This window comes from Pinus tabuliformis, chromosome 7 (genome assembly GCF_031772625.1).
Source record: "Pinus tabuliformis cultivar Carrire ecotype Pingquan chromosome 7, CPIR1, whole genome shotgun sequence".
Lineage (NCBI taxonomy): Eukaryota > Viridiplantae > Streptophyta > Pinopsida > Pinales > Pinaceae > Pinus > Pinus tabuliformis.
In genome coordinates this window covers 1,816,610,013-1,816,633,065 of record NC_142293.1, presented here as the reverse complement: position 1 = coordinate 1,816,633,065, position 23,053 = coordinate 1,816,610,013, and the positions used below count along the sequence as shown (strand labels likewise).

Here is a 23,053-nt window from a genome sequence, read left to right as displayed (position 1 = left end):
TCTAAGTCTTCCAAATCTCCCTAAAGGGCAAGACCGAAAAAGGAGAAGTTATGGAGAAGGCGGATACACTATTGGGCCTTAAAAACTTGAAGAAAACCTTAAAAACAAGGCAATCAGAGGCTTTAACAATGGTTGCACAGGGGCCGTCGGATCTGGCCGATCAACGGTCCAGATCCGATCGGCAATCGCAATTGGCGGCGGCAGTCGGAGGCATATAGTGCGATGGGCTGATGCGACTTGCGACTGCGATCGCCGATATCGGCAGATCGCTGTCGGCGATCCCAAAAGGAAAGGCCCTGGGGCGGTGCGACTTGCGACTGCGATCGCCGATATCGACAGATCGTTGTCGGTGATCCCAAAAGGGAAGGACCCCAGGCCTAGCGACATGCGATGGCCAGACCCGATGGGGGCGATAAGCCAGATTTGATATAATTTCAAATCCGAGAAGTGGGATTTTGCCATGTTTTTAATGTATTTTTAATACAAAGGGGAAAACCTTGGAACCAAGCCATTTGCAATATGCGATGTGACTTGCAAGCGGACCCGATAGGAGAATAAGGTGGATTTCAGGACTTTTGAAGTCCGATATATTGTGTTTTATGCGGATTTCCCATGTTTTCACAGTGTTCTCTGTGTAAACAGAGAATGACTGTTACTAAGGACTCAAGCGCCAATTGCCCTCACCCGTTATAGAAACAGGTGGCCACTTCCCCTGAGTGCGTTATACAATGATTATTGAATGCCAAAGGAGGGATTCGAGCAGACATGGCCGGAAGTTGCAGAGCTCGAAAGGGAGAACCAACAGGCAACACGTTTTGGCTTTTAAGCCATGAATGCCAAAGAAAGAGGGCGGCTGAGTTATTATTGGTGGCCAAGTTGTTGTTTGTTGCTGAATGCTGAAAGTAATAGCAACAGAGAAGCAAAAAGCAGCTAAGGGAGCCTTTGGGGTCACTTGAAGTTCAAGTGAAAAGCCAAAGAGCGTGAAGGTTGCAGAAGGCAAAAAGAAGCCAAAGCAGGAGAGCCAAAGAGCCAAGAGCCCAAGCCAAAGAGCCAAGAGTCAGAGCCAAGAGCTAAAACCATAGCCAAAGAGCCAGAGTCAGAGCCAAGAGTCAGGACCAAGAGCCGAAGAGCCAGAGCCAAGAGCCAAGAGCCAAAAGCCAGAGCTTCAAGAGCAAGGAGGGCTAAAATGGTATCTGAACCCACTGTTTTTGTACAGAACAACAAGAGTTGAGTCAAAGACTTGTAAAAGACTTACACCATAATCCCAGAGAGCCTAGTTGAATTAACTAGAGCTCATGGAGATGTAGCCCAAGAGTTGTCGGTGAACTCCAAATTAATTTGTTGTCTTATGTGTCTGTTGTTACTGCTGCTTTATTCACTGTTATATGCATTTATATATAAGTTTAAGCACATTCACATATCAGTACAAACATCAAATTTTAAAGCAAATAATAAGCTAAAAACAAATACAAGCATACGCCTATATTTTCAAGCATTTCTTAATTTCGCATTGGTTAATCATAAAAGACTTGGGAATATTCAAGCTTTGGAAGTGGGAGAGGTTCTTGTTGATAACCATAACAAATCCATGATCGAATCATTGCATATGTCAATTGCACGAAGTATTGCAGAATTCACAAATGGCTCAGAAGCAGACCAACAAGATGATGACCAATTAGAAAAACAAATATTACTCTGTGTAGGCCAATGAGTTATGCTATCTTGCAATTTATAGGTCCACGCAGGATTAGTCAATGATGCTCTCAGAGTAGTCATGCAAGTTGTATATGCACCAGGACATAGCCCTCCAAATTTACCATCGTATGTTGTTGTGGCATTTGATAAATATATTGGCCCTCCATGGGACAAAACACAAGCAAAATATGTACCAATACCACCCATACAACGAAGTAACAAGAAACAATTCCCCCTTAAGATGGGTTGGGTGATGACTATACATAAATCTCAAGGAATGACCTTAACAAGGGCTACCATTGACATTGGTAACACTGAACGTCAAGGCTTGACCTTCACAACAATGTCACGCACTACTACTCTAGAAGAAGTGGGAATAGCACCATCGTTCTCCTTTGAATGCTATGAAAAGATGAAGGATACTACCTGTGTCTCACTACGGAAGAAAGAAGAGGTACACTTACATGCTTTGTCACTCTTATAATTATAATACCCAACTTTACCCCTACCATGTACGGACACAACATCCTAGATTCTTCTATGTTGTGATCGTAATTATATACATGAAATCTTTGCCGTTGTCTATTATTCCATATGTAATAGTATTTGATGATGTGCTTTAAAAAAATAATTTTACTCTGTTATCTATTTTATAGAAAACAAAAACCCTAACTTATTACAAATTAACTATTAAATATACTTTCCCTTGCATATTTTGCACATTTTCTATCTTCCTTTTCTCCTTTCGGTGTTCCCTTCCCTTGTTTCAGGGTTATGCTAGTAGTAATGATATTGTTTAGTGTAATTTGAGATGAACAAAATGTATGAAGTAAATTAATAAAAATTCGAGTGTAACTGTGCATAGCCTGTATGAAGAGGTGAAAGTCAATTAGAACTTCAACAAGCATTCTTGAAAGTTTTAGGAGCGATATTGGGGTCAAGCAAGGTTGCCCATTGTCTCCTACCCTTTTTGGTTTATATATCGACAAGCTTGAAGAGTGATGGTATCAATTTGGGAAAGTTTGTTATAAGGCTTCTTTTGTATGCAGATGATCTTATTCTGATCGTTAAATCTGCTCTTGGTTTGCAAGAGCACTTACTTTCCCTTGAGCATTTTTGTAGAAGGGTGGGGATGCAAGTCAATATTAGCAAAACGAAAGTAGTGGTTTTCTCTAACAAAAGAAAACATAACCAACATAAGTTCTACTTTGAAGGCAACATTCTGGAAGAAGTTGTAGATTACAAATACCTTAGAATTGACTTCAACTTAAATCTAAGTTGAGATGGCCGTAGAAAGAAGAGAACTTTGGGGGGTTGGAAAGCATTTTATGCTTTTCAAGATAGGTGTAGATAGGCCGAGTTATGGGACTGGAAAACCACTCTAGCTCTTTTTGGGCTCTTAGTGATTTCAACGATTCTCTACAGTTGTGAATTTTGGCAAGTAGTACATCCGACATGTAGTTGAAACAAACTGAGAAAATTCAGAAGCGTTTGATTACAAACAAATTCAAAATTAAAAGTGCAGTTCCTTATGCTATCTTGTTAAGTGAAACATGGGCTGCTCTTATTGAAACAATTTCTATGGTGCGAGTCATAAGGTATTTAAAAAATTTTGAGCAAATAGAAGAGGGCAGATAGCATAAGGTTGTGTTTAATGACATATTGTGCAAAAGAAAGGAGACTTGGATGCGACAAAATAACAAATGGTTTAGTAAATGGGATATTTGCTTGAGCATGTGTTCCGCAAGCAATAAGAGATAAAAACTTTTGTTATGGATAAGTTCCACAAACTTACTTGGGAGAAGGAGCTAGGGAGAAAGAAAAAGTACTATATTGAAGATTTAATCCCACTCATAATCATCAACAAAAAAGCGTACATACGGGCCAATATTTCCTGGAGAGCCAAAATTCTTATTGCTCAATTAAGAACTGATTCTCATCAAGCCAAAAGAAGTGTGGGAAGAAAGACTATATATTTTTTGTTCTTTGGGAAAGTAGAAACATAAGCATTCCATTTTAGAATGCGAGGCCTTCAACGACAAAAGAGAAAATTATGTAAATATTATTATGATAGTTAGCTTTTGGGATAATCTATTCAGCTATGGGTTTGTTGAGAAATTGAGAGTGTTTATTGGGAGACTTCAAAAAAAAAACACCGAATACAAAAACCAAATGAAAAAGCAATTTGTCCCATAAACTTTTTTTAATCACGTAAAAGTTAAAATAATTTATTCGATATTGTGATATTGTTATTATCATGTAAATATGGGAATCCCATTGGTAAGATATAAAATTAACGATATTGTGACATTGTTATTGTCATATAAATCCGGGAATCCCAGTGGTAACATATAAAAATAACACTGATTCTCGAAACTTGGTCCAACCCTTTCCCACGCTGGATTTAAATAATATAAACTCCCATTGGGAGGAAACGCACGAAACTCAACCCTACCCCCACTTGACATGGCAGTTGTCTCTTAACATGTGCGTTTCCCACCTGATCATGAAATCATCAGACTGTACTCGATTAAGAAACCCATTTGACTAAAAGCCGGAACATGCCAATGTTTCAGTCGAATAGAGACAATCCGTTCTGGGCGAAAAGGGGTCGATGTCGATCATCATACCTTGCATAACATACATGCGACTCCAACTGGATCATCGAATTAGATATTCAACAGAATCTCATGAGCCGAGTTGACCAGCGTTTGTACTACTCTCTAACCGTCGTTTGGCCGGCACAAAACCCTGGTTAAGTCATGACCATTTCTCCCCCAGCATACGTATTCGTTTTCTATTTCATTTTCATGTGAAGGTTTGTAGTTTGATTAACTCGCCTGTCCGGTTCTCACTGTATTTCGGCCATTTTGCCCAAGCTACTGAGACACTGCGAGTAGGTGTTATTTAATGTAATTGCAATGGCAGAATCCTCCAAGATGAAGCCAGTTTTCATAGTGATGCAAGTCTCTGTCGTTGTTGGAACTCTCGTTACTATGTTGTATCTTGGGAGGCCTGTGTACTGGGACATTATGGCCAGAACCGGTATGTAGCGTTTATTCTTCCTCTTCTCGTTGCATTGTGATCTATTTTTCTGTTTTTTGTTTATCTATTGAATTGTGATTGATAAATTTCCTTTAGTTCTCTTTTGGGTGTTTGTCTTTCTATTGGAATTCTACCTGCCCATAGGCCAACAGTTTGTAGGATCATCATGTGCCCTATTAGCTCTGGACCTTCACTGGAAACCACGTGCACGTCACCACTTTGGGTTGGATAATTACACCCAGTTTCACTACATCAGAAAAACGAACCTTGGTCGACCCGAGATCAGATGATATAGCAGAAGCCGGAGTTCACTGCTTCGAGGTCCATGTGTGATTTGTGGGTACCTTTTGCTTGTGATTGTTGTCTTTGTGATACATTCTCCAATGCGAAGGCCATTAAAATCAAAGTGGTGCGTTGCCTGCTGGTGATTTTGTTCCTAATTAATATAAATATTTTTGTTGGATACATTTGGATTTTCGAAATTCTGATCACGGTTGGCCATTGACACCCAGCAACTATTAATCTATAATCTTCGTTAAGGACATTGCATGTTTACAGAGCAGTTCTTTTGCAATTATCTCATAGGTTCTGTTTGGTAAGTGTCCGGTATGGAACTCCCAAGCAATTGTTGTGTTTTGGAATACAGCTTTTAAACTTAACTTGGAGTATGTTTCAAGCAAATGATGGTTTCAACTTAATTAGGAGTCCATTCCATTTTTTCTCCTTATACCTTTTAAGCTTAATTTGGAGTATGTTTCAAGCCAATGATGGTTTCAACTTAATTAGGAGTTCATTCCATTATGTCTCCTTACCCGAGTCATTAAATGTAAATTGTATGTCCGAAAGATCATTTGAATGGTCATTTTCTTTTAGATTGATGAGCGATATATTTGACGGGGCAAAACCATAGTTTAGTATTTGGTGTTTTAGCATTCAAGCAAGCAAGCTTGGGCTTGTTTGGGAACTCGGGTTATTTAGGTTGGCTAGCTGGACCTCATGGAAAAGATTGAATGGGTATACTATATTACTGGTTGACAGCATAAGCCAAACTGTGCTTCACTACGATTTTTGTAAGGAGTATCATTTGCACATTCAAAACAGGTTAGGTTAGTGGCTTATTGTAAATTGGGCCAGTGAAATCAGGGATCAATCACCTAGGGAACCTGGCTTGCCATAGATAGGTCACGTATGCGAAACAGTTTTATTTCTTTATATGATTTTTCATAAGAACATGGGTTTTCTGCCTATGTATGTTGTGATTACTATTTTTCATCTAAATTTGAAGTATTGTACATGGCAGGGACAAACATGGAAGAATCTAGGAAGGATTTGCATCCCGCTGCAGGTTCTCAAAGGCCATCTATTCGTTCAGTATGGAGAAAACCCATTTGGCAAGTACCAATTAAAGGCAGTAAAATGCCCTCGCAGAAGGCTTTTGCCCTGACAAAGGAAATGGTCGAATGTCGAGCAAAAAGCAATATTATTATAGTCACATTCGGAAATTATGCATTCATGGATTTTATCCTTAATTGGGTGAAACACCTTACAGACATGGGAATTCAAAATCTTCTTGTTGGTAAATCGTTGAAACCCTAACCCAGTTTGCTTTTGAAGTATTCCTCTGTGGGTAGTTATCAGCTTTCCTATGCTTGGTTAAAACATCATCTATTTGTTTTCCTGATCTTTCTACTTAGCTAATCAACAAACTGACCACAGGAAAAAAATTGATGTTTGATGCCATTCTCTGTAGGAGCAATGGATACAAAACTTGTCAATTCTTTATATTGGAAAGGTATTCCTGTTTTCGATATGGGTAGTAACATGAACACAAATGATGCTGGTTGGGGAAGTCCGACATTTCATAAGATGGGACGAGAAAAAGTTTATTTGATCAATGTTTTTTTGTCCTTTGGTTACGAGCTGCTGCTGTGTGACACAGACATGGTTTGGTTGAAGGTACATTTTTCTATTTCAGTATTTCAAAGCTAGGCAAAATGCCACATACATGCTTACATCGGATTATGATGCAAACACTTTTCATTGAAACCATAATGAACAATACTAGCTGCAATAAAGAGATACATTTACAACATAGTTTTAAAAACCGGAACTGGGTTAATGAACTGGGCTATCTATCAAACTGTGGTTTGAACTGGAACTGGATCAAACCAGATTCAAAGAAACATAATTGAAAAAAATACATAAAATAATTATTTTTTAATGAAAAGAATATTTTTAAGATTTCAAACCATGATTCCAAACCATTAGAGACAAAATATACAACAGTTGCTCATCTATATACCATGTAAGGGTGCATATATCAAAATGGCCCTGAATGCAATACATATCATCAACAAAAAAACATAATCAATGAGGCTCTAAATGGTCTCTAGAGTCCAAAAACAATGTTACAACTCAAACTACTAAATCACTGGCCTACTACAAATCACAGATTAATATGATATTATGATCACTTATCAAATTCATCGCTACTAGTAGACATAGGATCATCACTAGGAGCTACATAAACATCATCTAGCTTAGAGTTTGGGGACTCCTTACGCTCCTCTCTAACCTCAGTAGCAGTACTTGCAGCAACACTAACCCTAACAAAACTAGAAGCACAAGTTCGTTGAGTTGCACGACTAGTGCTTCCCTCACCATGTGCCATGCTTGGTGGTTTGTTTCCTTCAGCGCTTGGTTCGACCATCAGATCTCCATGGGATCAACCCCCCGAACTCCTTGGTATCAATATCAAAATCAGGATCAAACTCAACTGGTTGAGTCTCTGCTACCCATTTTGAAGTCGGATCAATATCATCCAACACAATGTGATCTGTATCAAGTCTTTTGTTTAGCAAATGGTTGCGCCTTAGTGGAAGGTTGTATTGCATGAAGACGAGATCATTTAACCGTCTTTGTCCCAAACAGTATCTCTTCATTGTGTGTGTTGTCACTCACTGCATTATGGGTTTCAATTGGTAAAAGTTGCTCAAGAGCAGTGAAGTTTAGAGCTACTTTTCCAGGCCACAGAAGATCTCAGAGCTTAATCAGACCCTCTTCAGTGCCTAGTGCTCAAAAAGAGCTTTCCAATGGTATGTAGAAGTCCAAAAAAGGACTCCTGGATCAGAAGTTAGAGCTTGTTGAAGATTGCCTTTGGAAAGCCCAGAAAACCAAGAAAATGGCTAAGTATGAGGGCATCCCGCAATCCCGCATCCCACAAATTAGCAGTCCCGCAGTCACAGCAGTCCCGCATCTTGTAGTCTTGCATGCCCCCCCGCAATACCTGATGGGCCTTCCTAAAGGAATTGCGGAGGCGGGGGGGGGGGAGGATCACCGATAGTGTTAAAGTGTCGGGGAGGGCAGAGGCCGATTTACGCTAAAAATCAATGAAAAACAAAGGTCGGGCTGACCCCTCCTCTCTCCTCCACATGGCAGAATATGGCAAATCTCGCACTCCCGCATCCCACACTCCTGCATATTCACAGTTAGGCAATATCAGTGGGGTTCTGACTTAATAGACCTCGCGGGGTGTGATCGTGCGATATGGTGTGACATCATCGGGGAGGGTGGAAAAAGTTTAATAAAGAAAAGCATGAAAAAACAAAGGTCGGGCCGCCCCTTCTCTATCCTCCATGTGGCGGTATGGTAAATCCTGCATGCCACAATATTGGCGGATCAACAGAGTTTTCATTCCAAGACCATGTAGGGGCCGATTCTGCGGTATAGTGTAAAAAGTTCTGGGAAAGGTCGAAATTCATTAACAAAGGAAATGCCTGCAAAACCAAGGGAGGCGGCCCCCTTTCTCTCTCCTCCACATGGTAGTACGGAGGGTGATGTGGTCATACGGGGGACATGTGTCACCTAGTTTCGGTGTTTTCAGGGGTGAAATGGGGCCATTTTCGGGTGCCACGTGTCAACATTCACAGGGTGACATGTGGCAACAATGACGTCACCTCGCAGATTGGCGATCACAACTGTTAAGGGGAAAAGCTAAAGGTAAGGTGCCTGCGATTGCGATATGCGGGGGATCCTCCCAGATGCGATACGACATGTGTTATATTGTATGAGGATTTTGCATCCGGACTGTCGACCCACGCTAAGGAAAAAGGTAAAGGGTCCCCCTCTCATGCAGTGCAATTTCGATGCCATGGGTGGGCCCAATCCCATAGATCAACAATCGCAATGTTAAGAGGAAATATAAGGGGCCAACAACGGAAATCGCCGATATGCGGGATTTCATATAACAAAGGGAAAAGCTCCCAACGGGTAGTTCAATGGCTCTAGCACCCTTGGGCTAAGCCCCTGGTTCTCGTCCTCGGCCATATGAAGAAAACTATGAAAATGAGCAAAAGTGAAAGGGGCTAAAGGGGGTCGGGATTCATATGTTTCTCAATGTATTTTATAACAAAGGGCAACATGGGAAAGTCCATATTGCCACCCAGAGAGCATCACCAGGCAGATCAAGGTGTCGATAGTACAGGGCTTTAAAGGCGTGATGGGAGGGAAATAGGGGTGCATTCAAAACTGGCATGGGCTGATTCAAAAAAGCCCATTGTGACACGGAATCAGGGTTAGCATTGGTAGGAGTGAAAAGAGACTTGGTAGCTCGGAGGATTTAATTCTCAGGCATGGTGTCACATACAACAGAAGCGACGAAGGACGATTGGGCAACACAGGAGGCCATACCATGAGCAAACTACCGCTTGAGGCAAAGGCGATCACAGGATGGGCACAAAGATATTCCATTTATTTTTTTGCCTGATTATATACTTGTTTTTGTCCTGTAACATGCCTTCCTTTCAATGAGGCTTTTAATTTTGTAATGTTTTGGGCCATAGAGCCATCTTTGACTGAGACAACTAGTCGACTTGACAACTGAGTTTAGACTAGAGATATTTTGCTTTAATGAATGTTCACGTTGCCCTCTCCAGATAAATAGGGGAAAGCAAGACTTAACAAAGTTTCAAAAATTCTATTGAAAAGACTACATGCCATTTTCAGACTATTTTTCTTTGTAATTCAGATCTTTTTCATAATATCAATGATATGGTGGTGATTCCCCCTTTAAGTATCACAATATGTGTTCTTGATGTTGAATCTCATTTTATGTTCACCTTTCCTCTCTGTATTCATGCAAATTATTGCTGCTAGAAATGTTTCAAGCTTCCTCATAGATTTATTTGTATTGATAATGCAAGTGCCTGTAATTATGTCACAGACTCACTTGCCTCAATATTGTTGATGCATATACCTGTGTGGGCTATCGAAATCATATCTTTAAATCTGCAACACATGAATCGTAGCATTCCGCCCCTCCTTCATCCATTATTTCTGCTTCTAACTCAAATAAGTATAGAAATCCCTAATGCCTCAAGTTCTATGTGTTAAGTGTAGAACTCTTGAAGCCTTATGCTCTATGTGATGAGTTTCTCCTTCTCTTTGTCCTCTCTCATCTGCTCTGCAAAATCTTATTAAGCTATAAGCCCTTGAATTACTCAGCCTTCACTATTTTCATGCATATTTATGAGATCTGAACCTATGAAGAAGTACCAGAAATTCATGTCTTATTTCTTTGGATAAATGAGCCAACCCATTTCATATATATATATATATATATATATATATGTATGTATCTATAGAACACAAGTGATGTCTCTAGTTTGTTGTAAATCATTTGAGACAGACCAATTTAGTTGTGTCCAGGCACTGGTCTTGTAAGCAATCCAAGGCTGTCTCTGGGAGCTACAACAGTGTGAATCCTTTAAAAAATAGACCAGTTGCGCTCACACCCAGAAGCACTGCAAGTTTGAATGAGAACTCTAACTGCAAACTTTTGCAATCAAGGACATTGGCTGCCAAACAAATCCCACCATTGTGCTTCAAAGACAAAGACTAAAGTTAGTTCATTGTTCAACAATTTAGATGGTAAGTTTGGCTAAACGAAAAAGTATTTACAGTTTGAATTTCGAACAATTGAATTTAAAAAAAAAGGAATTGCTTACCTGGTTGATCCACATCTCTTGCAGTATTTGCCTGGTTTTTGCCAAAAGTACCTATGGCATTATTGAAAGTACTTATTTGTCGGTCTATTTCCAGTTGCTCAGACTCATTAGGGACCATGGACTCCAAGCACTCGTACAACCCATATTTGACCTCCCTAGTCTGATCTTCTCCTAACCAAGCTCTATAATGATAACTTAGGTTCAAGAAATACTTGGCTGCATGTATAGGATGATGGAATTGATTGTTCCATCTTTTGTCAATGATCTTCCACTAGGCCCATATTTACCTACTCTATCCTTGTAGGATGCCTATATCTGCACCTTTGCTTGATCCATAGCCTCATGGATGTAGCCCATTGCTAATTTTTCCCATCCGCGAATTGCAACACCTTAACAAGGGGCTTGCCAATTTTCACAAGCTCTACTGCTTTTATCCAAAAAGCGTTGTCAAAAAATTTCTTTTTGGTCTCTTTTCCATTTGGCTTGCGAGCCCCTCGTGATGAATTCCAATCATCATTTGAAATCATTTTTTTTGAAGGTTTTGTTGTTGGGAAGTGAGAGATTGCAATATGAGGAAGTGGGTTGCAAATTTCGTGATGGCAGGCCCAACAAGCTCCTTGCCCCCCATTGTTTTTCCTCATTAGGCTCAATACTCATGAGTGGTTGTAGATGTATTTTTGTGATACACTTGGCATGCTCTACAATGTTTTTTACCCACTCCACTTTGCATATGTCCTCAAGCATGAGGTCTATGAAATGTGCAACACATTGGGTACAAAAATATGGCCCTATATTTGGACTCTCGCATCTTTCAAGCAAGGACATAGTTTGAGGCATTATTTGTGATGACGTACAGAACATTTTGCTCCCTCACTGTCCTAACCATCTCATTTGAATGCTCAAATAACATATTTGCATGGTTCACCCTATCCAATGCATCAACTAATTTCAAAAACATGGTTCCTTAAGGGAAAGAGATAAGGAAATTTATGATAGTGCTGTTTTTCCATCAGTGCATCCATATGACATTATGGAACAACTTGTTTTGGTCCATGACTCTTTAAACTCAGTGAAATGTTTATCTGTGGACAACAACTCTTTTTGCAGAAGAGATCCTCTCAAGTCATGCATACTAGGGCCTTTGAAGCCTTTTTTTGCAGATATAACAAAGGCCTACATAGCTTGGTAATAAGGTGAGTGGGTGGCATTAAAGGGGATTTCAACATCCTAACACCATCTAGCAATATATTGAAAATCAACTTCTTTGCATTGCTTTTTCCAATGGGTATTGTAGGTGGGTTGAGTTAGACTTGGTTGAGAGGCAGTGGCACTAGCAAAGGCAAAGGTTGAGGAAAGTGTGAAAAAACTCTTAATGTTGGTCCCTTTTTACGTTTAGCTCAACTTTTAGACCCAAGAGTGGAAGAACGTAACGAAAAGGGTCATGGACATTGGTGGAAGGTGTAAAGGAGGAGTTTTGAATGTCAAAATCATCAAACCCACCCATGCCTCACCTACCCATAGCTTCTGCAAGTTCCTTCTTCATTGTATTTTTTACTTGTATAGCCTTTTCCCTAGCCTTCTCCTCCTCGAATGTCTCAAGCTTTTCAAGGTCTTCTACCCTAATAGGTCCTATTACTGCATCTGTATTTTCACATGGGGATACTTGGCCTTTATACAAGCCATGTGTCGTTTCAACCTATAAATACCCTCCCTTTGATAGAGTGCCTACAATGTTTGTGTAACATATTGCCGTGAATAACATCACATTGAACCCATGCAACATCTTTGGCTTTTGGGGTCATGGTGGATGACAAACGTTCAAATTTAAAGGGAAAGTGTTAAAATTGGCAACTAGGGGCAAACTCCATGTGGGTCTACTTATTTATGGTAGCTGATATTTTTCTTGGGTTCCTCTTGTCGAGAGGTTTTCTAAAGATCATCTGATTCCGACATGTATTCATGGAGATATGAATTTATTTGTGTTATGTGACAATTCGTCAAGGTCGGCCAGCAACCATATTGCCCCCACTTGTCCTCAACGTTTTATTATAAATAGAAGAGGTTCTCAAGTCATTTTGTACACACACCTCTTGTGATCTCTCTCTGCATTTGTTTGGGTTTTGGTGAAAGAGAGATCTAGAGGGAGTGCCCTACATGCTGCCATGAAAGAGACCTCTACGCTGCCCTAATGAAGATCAAGCTTCAGCCATGGAGAGACCTATACACTGCCCTAATGAGATCTAGACGCAGTCCTATAGGAGTCTTAGAGGGAGTGCCCTAGTCTTGTACGTTGCCCTAAATTACAGTCCTAGGAGGAGACATCTAGATGCAGATAAAGGAGGGTCAAACTATGCCCTAGTCGCAGAGAATAGAAGGACTAATGCAGCCCTATAGACGCAGTTGAATGACTGTATAAAGGAGGCCTTAATGTGCCCTAGTCGCAGTCAAGGAGGAGGCCTAATTAGCTGTGTAATGCAAGCCCTAAATGCTGTCAAGAAGAGGCTCCTATCCGCAATTCTAAAGAGCCCTATCTGCTGTTCCAAAGTGCCCTAAACTGCAGGTCAAGAGGTGCCCTAAATCCGCAGTTAAGGGTGATTCAAAGAAGCCCTTATACGCTGTACTAAGGTGTCTTAAATACGCTGTCATTAGAGGCCTCAATCCGCAGTTAAGGGTGACTGTTCTAAGAGGCCCTTACATGCTGTTTCACAGCTAGAGGGTGATCCTTTTCAGCAGCTACAGGAGGATGGTCACAGGCAGTTCTAACAGCTGGTTGCTGTCCAGAAGGAGGCCTTGCACAGTCACCTAGCCGCTGGGATAATGCCACATTGCTGTAGGTGATAGCATGGCCATTTCAGTACTGTTTGGGTATGATATGCTGGGCAGAAGTATCCACAATAGGGAGGAGCTAGGGACTGCTGCATAATGGCTGTTTGGATCATTGTTTGGAGAGACTATAGCTACAGTCCTCTGCTGGGCTAGGCGCAGGCCATAGCCAGCAGTTGAAGGTCTCCAAGTGTTGCATTAAGAAAGATAACAACCTTGTAATGCAGCGTGTGGTTGGATGGACTGTATGGAGGTTAGCCGCTGTATATAGGTGGACTGTTGGGGTGTTTAGGGTGCTGTAGCACACTGAGTTTGTGCCCTAACCTGTGATCAGGTTTGCTAAGATATGCTTTAGCCCCTACAGCATATACAAGTTGCCAGATGGGCAACCTTGACATGATCAGTGAAGCAGCAAAGGAAGGAGAGTCTTATGGAAGGAAAGCTTCAGTATGTTGAGTAATTGGTTGAGCTGTTCTAGGCCTATCATCTGCTGCATTGTGTCATCTTCATGGTGAAGATCTCTGATGCCTGATCTTCTATTTTGGCAAGTCAAATATTGACTTCAAATGTATATTTGTACTATCTCTTTCTCTGCTGAACTATTGAAGAATATAAGAAAAATTGATCAAGGGTTTCCCCACATTGGGGTTTGTCCCTGGCTGGTGCCACATCTTGTGTCCTCTTGTCTTGGCTTGTCTTCTGCTGTTTATGTTTATGTTCTATCTGCACTTTACTATCATGTTGATGTGATTGCTAATCTGAATATTTTCATTGGGCCAATATGAAAAATTGAAGTGAATTGCTCTAAGCATAGAATATACCAAAATTTAACAGAAAGAGATCTACAAATAGGAAAAAGTTGCAACTAAGTAAAATGGAAAACATGTGATAAATTAAAAAAAGAGAGATCGATTTAGCCTACAAAGAGGGGTTATTTTTTATTTGAAAAAGGGGGGAAAAATAAAAAACAGGGACAACAATCAAATCTGGAATTTTTAACAAGAGAAAGCATACCTAGGAATGAAAACCAATCGCCAAAGCCTCCTCCTAAAGATGCCAACTCCACTAGATAGCTCCAACCTAGCTCAAAAATGACAAAACCTCCAAACTTGATGATGTTTTTGCAAAACTCAGTGTTGTTGCATAACTCTCCAAGCTCTCATATGCTCACAAAAACTTGAAATGAGACGTGTGGGGAAAATAGGAGCTCAAGGCTGCTTTTATAAGTTTAGGTGGGTGAACTTTGGAGGGAAACTACCCATGGTTTCCTTAGAAACCACTTAGAAACACAACTAGCAGGCCATTTTTCTCCACATTTTCGCACTCAATGACTCAAACCAGTTTTTAGCAGAATTGACTGGTTAATTGGTACCAATCAGTCCCAAAACCAGGTTTATTGGCTCATTTGATGGTCAGAGTTAGTTAATCGACTGATTTGACTGGTAAGCGGTTCAAACTGATCAATTTTTAAAACTATGGTTTACAAGTTACTTGGGAGCAGGAGCTGGGAGCGACATTTTCAAAAGCTCACGGTTTGGGAGCGAATTTTTATATATTTTGATGCATATATGTCAACAAAAGCATGTAGAATGATGAATTATAGATATAAAAAGCATAAAAACATGGATTGAACCATATAACATCAATCATCTAGAAGTTATCATCTTCGTCAACCACGTCCACAAGTTAGTAACATACAACATATCGAGTCTCATGATTCTTCAATCTTAAAGTTTCAAGCTTTCAAAATTCAATATATAACATTTATCATCATTGATCACTAAAGTTGTACTTTTAACCATTACAACAAAGAATATCTAACATAAAATGAAATGTTTCAATTTTCAACTTTCACGAAGCATCATATTCATAATTCATTACCAATGAGTTATAATTGCTAGTTTCAAACTTCAAACTTAAATTGTCATATATTGTTTACAAAAAATATCATAATAAATATGAAAGGATCAACAATTATAAAAACTACTAGAAACTAGAAAAGACCAGTAATCTATTATTTTACTACTTACTCTTGCTGCCACGAGAAATTTTAATTTCTGAGAAGGTTGTGGTGGTCTTCTGGGAGTCTCCTCTTGCATAGTGGGATGACTAAAACCAAAAGGAACATGCCCTCCACGTGAGTATGTAGATGGAGGTGGCAGAAGCAAAAGCAAAGATGTTGGAACTTGAGCACGACTACTGGATGGTGTGAAAATTTCATCTATCACAACAACTGGAAATTATTTTCCTAATTGTTAATTTATTTAACAATTTATTGCAGTTTGCTACAACAAATACCAAATAATTCACACCGTGATTTTCATAAACAAATCTTGTGGAAGAAAAATAACTTTGGAATCTGAGAAAATCTGGCACACACACACACACATAAAAATGACACCGTTATTTTTGGACAAATGTCCCCGGAAAAACCGTTGCTGTAGTTGGGGGTTTTATTATTATGCAGCAGTGAGAAATTCCGAGTACAATAATCTAGATGCTGAAATTTGGCTATCCTGCAAAGAAAATAATGGCAAAAATATTTAGAGGGAATTTACCTTCACTGCGGGCAATTCTAGCACTGGACTGCCTCTGAAAAGCAAGCCGTTCAACTGGGCCTGCATAGGCTTTGCGTCAACCTGAAGCTGCTTGTTGTAACTGCTACTCGAACTAAATGCTAGTCTAGTTGTCGTGCTTGCTATTAGCTGGGAAAATGTCTCTCCGACACTCTGGGACTCCTTCCCGGCCTCTGGAATTGAAAACGTCTGCCCTGTTCAGTAAATCAAATTTCCTTGTTGAGGTTTTGCGCTGCCACTACATAGCCTCCTGGAAAAATCTCGGCCTCCCCGCAAATGTACTTGCTGGATCTAGAAAACTTCCTCCAACCTCACTGTCTTTGCCCCTCACTGTCTATGCTTCGATCTCTGGCTCTCCGACTACTGTTACTGCTTTCTGGAAATTGATCTGCCAAGGAAATCAAACTACTTTGGTGTATTCTCCAAGTGTTAAAATTGGAAACTAGGGCCAAATTCCATGTGGGTCATCTTATTTATGGCAGCTGATATTTTTCTTGGACTCCTCTCATTGAGAGGTGTAGGATTGATCTAAAGATCATCTGATTCCGATAAGTATTCATGGAGATATGAATTTATTTGTGTTATGGGACAATTCGTCAAGGTCGGCCAGCAACCCAACTGCCCCCACTTGTGCTCCACGTTTTAGTATAAATACAAGTGCCTTGCAAGTCATTTGTACACACAACTCTCTTGAGATTTCTTCTTCTCCACTTGTTTTGGGTTTTAGTGGAAAGAAGAATCTCTAAGGGAAAAATGCAGTCCTAGAGGATGATGCCCTAGCTCATGAAAGCCATATGCTGTCCAGAGAAAGGTCTAAAACGCAGACATGAAGATGATAATGATGCCCTAGCTATACGCTGTCCAGAGGAAGCCTAAAACGCAGTCATGAAGGAGATTTGGCCGCAGTAAAGAGGCTCCTATACACAGCCTAAAGAGGCTCCTATACGCTGCCCAAACCTGCCCTTATACGCTACCTAAAGGATGCCCTAACCGCAGTCAAAGGAGGCTACTTAGCCGCAACAAAGAAGGGAGATCTACCACTGTTTAGGAGAGCTTCTATACGCAACAAGATCCGCTATCATGTGGAGGCCTTAAAGAGCCCTAGCTGCAGATCTAGTAGACCTAGCCGCAACAAAGAGAAATGCCCTAGCCGCAACAAGAAGAGACAACGTGAGGACAACGTGGAGAGCCTAGATTAGAGGCTGAGTTGTTGTGGGGATGCAGATTGGTTTGAGGGCTGTTTGAGGGTGCAAACAGGCCCAAGAACAGGGCTGTCTCAAGGGACAAGGAGCTAGAGATTAGGCTGAGTTAAGGAGGCTCCTCGCAGGCCTATCTTGAAGGCAATTCAAGAGCACCGAGATGCTGGAGTAAAGACAGTTAGGGCACTTCTATTTGAGCCGTAGAGAGAGGCTACTACTGTGTAGGAAAAGAGGCTGCGTAGGAGCTGTGTGTAGGGCTGTTAGGCCAAGTATCTACAGGAGCCTAATCAAGGTTGTTTGGACAACAATCAAGGTAAGGAAATCTGTTTTTGGGTGAGCTGTAGATGACAGCTGAACTGTGATAGGCAGCGGGCCTAATCGATGAATCTGTTAGGACTGTTGCAACAATCATAACTCAAATCAGTTACATTGGCATTGCTATGTGCTAGGCCGCAGGCCATAGCACCATAGCAAGCAACCTTGGTATCTTAGGATGAATGCTGTAAGTATATAACAGCGGTATGCATAGTGCAGTAGTATGAAAGATGCAACTCAGTGAGACACAGTGATGGTGCAACATGGTGCAACTCTGTGATGCAGGACATGGTGCAGCACAATGACAGGTGTCACATGGTGATGGAGTCACCTTGGAGGATCAGTTGAAGCAACATGCCTTCAACTGAGTTCAGTTAAGCTACCTCATGTGTCATCTTCTTAGAGATGATCTCTGATCTTATTTAGATAAGTCAAAATGTTGACTTCTGATGTATATGTACTATCTCTCTCTCTCTGCTGAACTATTGAAGAACATATAAGAAGAATTGGTGTTTGTCCCTAGTTAGCGCCATATCTTGTGTCCTCTTGTCTTGGCTTGTATTCTGCTATTCATGTTTATGTTCTATTTGCAATTTACTATTATGCTGATGTGATTGCTAATCCGGAAAAGATATTGAGCTAACTGTGAAAATTGAAGTAAATTGCTCTAAGCATAGAACACACCTAAAATTAACACCAAGTGTCCATCGACTTCTTATAATCTTTGTTGGAGCTCCAACGACCAAGATTAAAACTTATTCAAGGGCTATGATCATTTTGAAGTCGATCTGTGTGAGTTTCTAGATTATTCTCACCTTGACTTAATTAATTCTGATTAATTAACCATATTTCCTAAGTTTAGATTTAGGAAATATTTAAAAAATAGGCTAATAATCTAATTAAGTCATCTCTAGGTGGAATTTCCTGAAACGATTTCTCGGTTTTGGAGATCTCATGCATTCTAGCTTCTCTACCAGATTTCGTGGCTAGAACACATTTGATGCTACAAAAACTAACAATCCCTCTTAGTGAGGAATTTGTTCTAGTGTTGCACACCCTGCTACAACACTCTGTATCAGTGTCATCCTCTGTCACGCTGCTAATGTCTGGCCATACTGCCCACCAACCACTGCGCAACTCTGATGCTGCATGTGTGTTGCTGCTGACACTGCCATACTGCTGCCAACACTGCATCTGCACTACAACTCCTCATTTGTTGCTGCTGCAACTACAACAACTGCAACTAAGAAGCATCCAAAATACTGAATCATTTGTGTTCAATATGATGCATCTGTTTCCTGAGTCCTGACTGCTACTAGCCTTTACACTATCATTGAAGAATCTGCATTGCTGCTAACTTTGCACTGAGCCACTTGTTCTATTATCAACACTGCACTGTGCTTCTCAGCATCTGACTGCTACTAGTCTGCAACTGTCACTCTAGTACTGACTGCATCAACTGCCACTGATCCATCTTGCTACTGAATATTGTGGGTCCCCGTAGCCAGGTAATGATCCATGAGGTGGACTCCTCAAGGACCTTGCCCAATCTCTGTAGCTCTCTGGGGCTACAACACCAAATCACCCCACCTCACTCTTGGAGGTATATCAATGAACATAGCAAACTCTTCCTCTAGCCTAGAGAAAAGCTTGCATATTTCTACGGATGCTGCCTGCTAGTCCTGCTTCTCCTGCTTGTCCTTCTTCCTGAGAGGACACTGGGTACTGTAGTGACCGAACTCACCACACTTGAAGCACTTGACGTTTGACAGGTCCTTCTTCTTCTTCTTCTGCTTCCCCTGCCCCTGACTGGAACCTTTCGATGCGAGGGCCACATTCTCCTCCTCCTTCACACCCTTCTATCCGCTGCTACTGTTGCCACTAATGGAGCTCTTAAGTAAAGCTTGCTTCATTTCCTCTTGTTGCAAATCAGCCCATATTCTGTCCCATTTAGGTAGCGTGTTTCTGCCCAATATGCTTTGGACGAAGACTTGCCAATCCTATGAGACACTGTTTAGTGCCAATCGTACTAGCTCTGATGTTTGAGGCTCTGTCCCAACAGTTGCAAGCTGATCTCGAACCTCCTGAATCCCAGTGAGGAAGGGATATATGCCTTCTCCCTTTTGCATCCTGATGCATCTGAGCTTTTCTTCCAAGAACATCTTCCGCTGCTTGGAAGAATATAGTGTGGAGAGAGCTACCCACATTTCTATGGCTGTACCTTTGTCTGCCAAATGTGAGAGTATATGGTCTCGAACTCCATCCAAGATCAACCGCTTCACCCTCACCATCTCCTTCTAGTATTCCTTCAGATGATCCGCATCTTGGGGAACTACCACCACATTATCTATGTAGCCTTTCAAGCCATATTCATATAGAATGAAGGACATCCTAGTCTTCCAGATGACATAGTTGGAAGCTCCATCCAACCTATCCTGATCTCTAAGCCCTGTTGTGGCCATATCTGGATCTGATCTGGAAACTCCTCTTTCGCTGCGCTTGGTTGCTGGTTCTGCTATACGCACTCCCTTCTAGAGTGAGAAAATCTGCACTCAGTTATTGCCAATCTGCTGCTGGAAAATCGAACTTCTGAGACTTGAAGTTCTCTAAGAGAAATTTTTCCTCTGTGTGTGCTTTTCTCTTCCACCCGACCTTGATTTTGTCGTTGCTTCCTCTGACTGTTGGAATCACTATCTTGGGCAACTCGACTTTTCTGCCAACCTGCAACTGAAAATTGAATTTCTGCCCCAACAATTCGGCTTGCTTGTCAATGAACTGTGCAACCTCTAGGAATTTCGGCCTGTTGTTCCCTCTGAATAGTGAAATTCTCTTCACTTATGAGCTTCTTGGCTGATCACTCACGTTCTGATACCGTGTGAAAAATTTCATCTATCACAACAACTGGAAATTATTTTCATAATTATTAATTTATTTGCAATTTGTTACAACAAATACCAAATAATTCACACTGATTTTCACAAACAAATACTGTGGAAGAAAAATAGCACTGGAATCTGAGAAAATCTAGCACACACACACTTAAAAATGACATCGTTATTTTGGGACAAATGTCCCCTGAAAAACCCAACTTGGGAAAATTGGTGCAGCGGGTGAGGGTTTTATTATTATGCAATAGTGAGAAGTTTTGGGTACAATAATCTAGATGCCGAAATTTCGCTATCCTATAGAGAAAATACTGGCAAAAATATCTAGAGGGAATTTACCCTCACTCCGGGCAATTTCGGCATTGCACTGCCTTTGAAAAGCAAGCCGTTCCATTGGGCCTGTGCAGGCTTTGCGTCAACTTGATGCTGCTTGTTGCAATTGCTGCCCAAACTGACTGCTATTCTAGTCTCCTGTCCGTTGCTAGCTGGAAAAACATCTCTCCGACCCTCTGGGATTCCTTCCTGACCTCTAGAACCGAAAACGCGTGCCCTCTTCAGCAAATCAAATTGCCTTGTTGAGGCTCTGCACTGCCTTTTTGCAACCTCCTAGAGAAATCTCGGCCTCTCTGCAAATGTACTAGTTGGATCTGGAAAACTTCCTCCAGCCTCACTGTCTCTGCCCCTCACTGTCTTTTCTTCAATCTTTGGCTCTTCAGGAACAATTGCTGCTCTCTCGAAATCAATCTACTAAGGAAATCAAATTACTCTGGTGTATTCTCCAAGTGCCCATCGACTTCTTCTTATAATTCTCTGTTGGAGCACCAACGACCAAGATAAAAACTTAATCAAGGGCTAGGATAATCTTGAAGTCGATTCTTGTGAGTTTCTAGACTATTCTCACCTTGACTTAATTAATTCTGATTAATTAACCATATTCCCTAAGTTTAGACTTAAGAAATATTAAAAAAATAGGTAATAATCTAATTAAGTCATCTTTAGGTGGAATTTCCAGAAACGATTTCTAGGTTTTTGAGATCTCATGCATTCTATCCTCTTCACCAAATTTCATGGCTAGAACACATTCTATGCCACAAAAACTAACAGATGGTGGGGGTGGCATGGCTGCTGTTGCTTCATCATCATCTTTCAAAAGTTCTGTTTGCAATTCTTCTAGATGTAGAGTACCATCCTCCAAATTATCTTCCTATGGGTTGTTGTCCCAAGTTGTATATGATGCATCCTCACGAGGCCGATCACAATAATGACTCAACAACCTCAAGTTGTAGTGCACATAAACCAAGCTTTATGCCCTATTTAATTGAGTCTGTTTCTTTTCACATTATGGATGAAGCTGTAGGTGCTCCAACACCTCTCTATAGAAGAAGTATTTACAACCTTTGAGAGCACTTTTTTGCCAATTTTGGCAAAAGTCCCTAGCTGCCATACACGTCCCACCATGTTATAACATCAAATTTGTCCCTATCTTCCACTGCATGCAAATAACTGAACACTCCAGTGCTAGTGAATTATCTGCCTAATTCAAGACGCAAATTAGCACACTCCTCCTTGTTAGTGACCCACTTGTTTAATGCTTTCATATATCCATGTTGTACCTTTGGATCTTTATGGGGTTTGGCCCTAAACCCACCCGTAGGTGCAGATTTGCCCAACAAATATGGAGAGTAGTATTTTGGAATAAGGATATACGCCAAGGCATGTAGTGGAACATTAATTTTATTCCACCGTGCACATACAAAATTGTGAATAATATCATAAAAGTTGGGATTTTTTTCCTGAACAATATCTTTTATTGCCCCAACATGTTATCCATCTTGTCATACACCACCCCAATCACTAGTGCATATGTATCTGCAAATCGAATCATGTTATAAATGGGCTTGGTGAATTGCAACACTTCCCTCACACGTGCCCAAAACAGAGCATCAAGAGCAGTGTCCTCCACCTGTTCAAAACCTTGCTTGTCCAATGTCAACAATAGCTGGAGCTGTGTCCTTTAATACCTGCCAGTGTTGACTTGATACCATGTTAGCCAATGACTCTCTTACCTTCAAAAGGCGCCTGAAGGTGAGGTAATAGCTAGCAAATCTAGTCTTCGCAATCTTCAACAACTCCAAACTTGAGTGACTACGAAAAAGCCCATGGGTATTGCTATGATTGGTAATAAATTTTATCATTCTTTTGCCTCTCTTATACACATCACCAATCCATTTGTATTGAGGGTGTTTGTTCTTAATAATATCATGCATCAAAGGATTCATTGTGTGAACCAAAAACCTAGATCAAAATATGTTGGGGTATCTATCTTCAATAATTGTTCCCCCTGTCTTATAATTAGAAGGATTATCAGTGATGACTTGGATGACATTGTATGGCCTAATACATTCAATTGTTTGAAGTAATGGTTCTGCAATGTTGATGGTGGTCTTGAAGTTTTTTGAGTAATCATATGCTGAAAGGAAGACTGCACCACTAGCAGACACAACAAGAAC

At 40.7% G+C, this 23,053-nt stretch overlaps 1 protein-coding gene across 3 annotated transcripts in view; it reads left to right on the top strand.

The window, feature by feature from the left end:
* XEG113 (xyloglucanase 113) overlaps positions 1-23,053 on the top strand; it is a 283,665-nt gene that overhangs the window by 37,401 nt on the left and 223,211 nt on the right. The window contains exons 1-4 of one of the 3 annotated variants that reach the window (XM_089460549.1): positions 4,133-4,449; positions 4,624-4,740; positions 6,041-6,316; positions 6,491-6,696. In XM_089460549.1, the coding sequence (XP_089316675.1) occupies positions 4,386-4,449; positions 4,624-4,740; positions 6,041-6,316; positions 6,491-6,696 (663 nt within the window). In that variant the 5' untranslated portion in view covers positions 4,133-4,385. Of the gene's footprint in view, positions 1-4,132; positions 4,514-4,623; positions 4,741-6,040; positions 6,317-6,490; positions 6,697-23,053 lie in introns of those variants that run through there. The other 2 variants (XM_089460550.1, XM_089460551.1) reach the window with 2 other exon arrangements.